The sequence below is a fragment of the Adiantum capillus-veneris genome, chromosome 13, assembly GCF_014529385.1.
Source record: "Adiantum capillus-veneris isolate H3 chromosome 13, ASM1452938v2, whole genome shotgun sequence".
Taxonomy (NCBI): Eukaryota; Viridiplantae; Streptophyta; class Polypodiopsida; order Polypodiales; family Pteridaceae; genus Adiantum; species Adiantum capillus-veneris.
The window spans coordinates 121,178,286-121,182,703 of record NC_140943.1 but is presented as its reverse complement, the minus strand read 5'-3'; the positions used below and the strand labels follow the sequence as shown (position 1 = coordinate 121,182,703).

Sequence of the window (4,418 nt, the reverse complement as noted above, 5' to 3'; positions counted from 1 at the left end):
ACAAACAATTAGAATGCACCTGCTATCTTTTGGTTCTTGCCCATGAAATAAAAATTTGCAATCTTGAAAGATTGTAAACCTTTTCATGCGTAGTTATACTTTTCCAATAAACTTGTAAAATTCTAGAAAATACCTATACATTTATTGTCTAATTTTTGAATTTCTAAAAATGATACTCTCTCTACGAGGGCTTGCTCCAATAAATAAGGCCAAAAGAAGGCGAAAACTTCTCCCTTAATGGTGTGCAAAAAGTGTTGCAACCCAATTTCTTTTTCACCCCCACTGCCCCACATACTTCAGTGTCATCGAGCTCTAAGACACACTTTTTTGGAGGCTTGTTTGAACATGCCAACATGATCTTTGATGAATATAAGGGAAAATATCCTTTCAAACGATCGATGAGGGGGGATCCCCTGTCTTAGACAAGTCTCACTTCACACACCATGCACCATGGAAAGAGTTCACTAGGGGCACCCTGACTTGTGTTAATTGGAGCTTGGGACTACACGGAGTGAGCGACTTGAAGATGGGTGGCCACTAGGACGGAATGCCATTCGGGCTGACAGGGCTAGTGACTCAAAAGTTGACAAGACCTCACTAGGTTGGATGAGAGTTATGGTAGTAGGAGGCACCCATCATAATTGGTAAAGCAAATAGCAAAATACCCCGCTAATTTGTGGAAATTCCCAGAATACCCCTCAAATTTCAAAATTTCCTAAAATACCCTTATATCTATTTTGGTTGGATTGTTCGAGATTTTCTAATCTTTATTCCTTTTTGACAATTGAGATCCTTTTTGAAGTGCTTAGCATGTAATTTGTCATAGCAATTATGTTTAAAAATAACGAAGCAATTCTCCAAAGCCTACATAACCAACTCAAATTCTAGTTTTAGCATCTTATTGATACACAATCTGTCTTCTTATAAAAAGCTAGAAATTTTTTTATTTTGGAGAAATTTAATCTCGCAACTAGGGGTATTTTGGGAATTTTGAAGGGCATTATGGGGATTTATGACAGAATATGGGGGGTATTTTAGGAATTTTTGAAATTTGAGGGGTATTTTGGGAATTTCCACAAATTAAAGGGGTATTTTGGTAATTTTCCCAACCAAATAACATGCGGGACACTCGAACCGGGGTGTGGTATAAGGGTTCAAGTTCAACTCTCACAAATGTTTACAGAGCCAAAGCTGCGATGGAGGACTGCCATCGGCACGATGCGCGCAGCATTCTCTCGAAAATGCATTCATGCGGGAGCCCAATGTAGCGCCTCTACCCCCGAAATCTCTCTGCGCACTCGTGCTAAAATCTGCGGACGCGCTTGCATGCAGAAACCTTCACCATTACATCGTCTATCATGGGTACCTTCCAGATGCTTACGTCCCAAATTATCTCATCCGTGTGTACGCACGATGTAGCTGCCTTCCTGATGCGCGCAACATCTTCAATCAACTCGTCAATCCTAGTGTTTTTGCTTGGAGTGCCATCATATCTGCATATGCCCAGCATGCTCTGCATGAGCAGGCTTTTGAGCTCTATGCAAAGGTGCGCAAATCAAAGGTACAGCTTGATGGACATGTGTATACTGCTGTGCTTAATGCATGCGTGTGCAAAATGCACCTTATGCATGGCAAGATGGTCCATGGACATATCCTCGGTAGCCCTTACAAGCAGGATGTGTATGTCAATAACACCCTTATCGACATGTATGCCAGATGTGGGTGCCTTCACTCTGCTCATCAAGTGTTTCATGGGTTGCCTTGCAAAGACATTGTTTCTTGGAACACCCTGCTAGCTGGTTATGTTCATCACAAGGCTTGGGAGGATATTTTAATACTCTTCAAGAAGTTGAACAGCGCAAATCATCAGCCAAATTCAATTACTTTTGTTTGTGCGCTTAAAGCATGTGCACGTTTGCGCACTCTAGGGCTTGGCATGGCATGCCATTTTCTTGCTGTTGACTATGGTCTGGAGCTTGTTCAACACATCAATAATGTGCTTATTGATGTCTATACAAAATGTGGAAGTCTGCATGATGCTGAGGACTTGTTTGGGAGGTCTCCTACACAGGATGTGGTTACATGGACATCCATCATATCAGGTTATGTTAATCATGGATATGAAGGGAAGGCTTTCAAAGCATATGAAGCAATGAGGACAAGAAGCTTCAAGCCGAATGAGTTTACGTATGCCAGTATCCTTAAAGCATGTGCAAATGTAAGAGCATTTGATCAGGGAATGCTCATTCACACTGACATCGCCGAGAATTTTTTGATTCAGAACATTATTGTGAACAATGCTTTGATTGGGATGTATGCACAATGTGGGAGCTTTCACGATGCAGTAAGAGCTTTTGAGCAGTCTTGGGAAAGGGATGTGGTTGCCTGGAACTCTATCATTGTGGCATGCACAGAGCTTGGACATGCTCAATTTGCACTTCAGCTCTTCAGTCAGTTGCAGCAGGAGGGTTTGGAGCCCGATGTTTTCACTCTAGCAAGCATGGTTCGTGCATGTTCCCTTCTTGTAAACATACATCAAGGCAGAGTTCTCCATCTGCTCACAATTGAGCATAATTTGGCGGCGACGACCTGTCTCAACAACCACCTTTTGCATATGTATATCTGTTGCTCAAGCCTTAAAGAGGCACGCAGAGTGTTTGACGTTATGCAGACACATGATGTGGTTACGTGGAATGTTATGATTGGGGGATATGCCAATTGTGAGCAGGGGGATGAGGCTTTAAGACTCTTTGATCAAATGCAAAAAGCTGCAGTGCATGCGAATGCAGTTACCCTTGTTTGCATGCTCAAAGCATGTTCCATCACTTCCTCCCTGGATAAGGGTAGATTACTGCATACATTTATAATGAGAAATAACTTCTATCTGAATGCTTATGTTGGTAGTGCTCTTATTAACTTTTATGTGAAGTGTGGCACCTTTGAAGATGCACGAAATGTGTTTTCACGGTTGCAAGAAAGGACTGTGGTTCCATGGAGTGCCATGATCGCTGCGTGTGCTCAGCAAAGCAATTATGGAGAAGCTTTTGCTTATTTTGAGAAAATGCAGCAGCAAGGTGTGAAGCTCGATGATGTAGCCTATGTTTCTCTTCTTTCTGCATGCAGTCATGCAGGCATTGTGCATGAACATGGGTTTCCTTGGCAGCTGATGGCTGGTCTCCCACCAGTTCTGAAGCATTACAATTGCTTGGCAGACATTTTTGGTAGATCCGGGTATCTTAGCCAAGCAAAGATGGTGCTGCGAGAGATGCCTTTCGATCTCGACATGTCAAGCTGGATATCTTTATTTAGCCATTTTCGGACGTATGCAGAACCAGAGGTCACTTTACCGGAACTAGTTGCACTTCAACCAATTAGTGTTTCGTAGTTTGCCGCATTCTAAGTATCTTCTATATCCAGCAAAAGGTGCACTGTGACTTAAATATCAGTTATATGTGTCAATAGGAGAATGCGGAAGCATAGATACGACTCTCTCTCTCTCTCTCTCTCTCTCTCTCTCTCTCTCTCTCTCTCTCTCTCTCTCTCTCTCTCTCTCGGAAGAAGAAGAAGAAGAGAATTTTTAACGTCGTGGGAAACTATCCCAAAAGACCTCAAAGATCTACTCGACGAGAGTTGAACTCAAGACTTGTCATTCAAAAGAGAGAGAGAGAGAGAGAGAGAGAGAGAGAGAGAGAGAAGGCAAGCTTGAGATTGTTCCAATTTAACTCTAATGAGAGGATACGAAGTAGACCCAGGGACCTTTATATACTTCCCATAGAGAGTTGCCCGACTTAGCCCAAATAAATTGTGTGAAATACATAAATTGTACAACTAATTAAATAGGTTAAAAATTGGGCACGTTCATATGAGATGCGTAATGTAACAGTATATGCATTTAGTATGTAATGGCAGTTGAGGATTTGCTTGAAGATTAAGATTTTGCTTGTGTTACCTCTTTAAAATTTCACTTGTTTTGAAATTGTTCTAGTGTGTATAGAGTGACAGAGTATGGCAGGAAATGCAGACTGCGGACTTGAAGCTTTTGGGAACCTTTGAAATGGAGTGGCTTGTTATCATTGACTTGCCATGTGGCACTAATTGACAACCTTTATCCAACGGTCCACAATTGCTCCCAAGAGTTCAATGCTTGACTAAGGTCAAAAACCATCATATTGATGATGACTTTATATGGATAAATGACTACGTGTAGATAATCAAATAATAATAACTTGGTTAATAACCTCAAATACTCGTTAAACATACTATATGAATGATGAGTTGTATAGTCACAAACATGACAATAATGATATACTTTAGTTAGTAATATGGTGACAAGAAGATCAGTTGAGGATAATATTTGTATCCCTTTTCTTCCTCTAGAGGCTTTAATTTCTCTGCAAACTTAGTAGTTATAAAGTTCA

The 4,418-nt window shown here is 41.1% G+C and overlaps 1 protein-coding gene across 1 annotated transcript; it reads left to right on the top strand.

Annotated features, from left to right (window-relative positions):
- Positions 1-1,142: 1,142 nt before the first annotated feature.
- LOC147444775 (pentatricopeptide repeat-containing protein At2g33680-like) lies at positions 1,143-3,563 on the top strand. The gene has a single exon (XM_086527314.1). The coding sequence runs from the start codon at positions 1,250-1,252 to the stop codon at positions 3,383-3,385; it is 2,136 nt and encodes a 711-aa protein (XP_086383440.1). The 5' UTR covers positions 1,143-1,249; the 3' UTR covers positions 3,386-3,563.
- Positions 3,564-4,418: the final 855 nt, after the last annotated feature.

What these genes read in the sequence shown, in the direction of transcription:
- LOC147444775 (XM_086527314.1), top strand. Translation starts at nt 1,250, where the DNA reads ATGCGGGAGCCCAATGTAGCGCCTCTACCCCCGAAATCTCTCTGCGCA.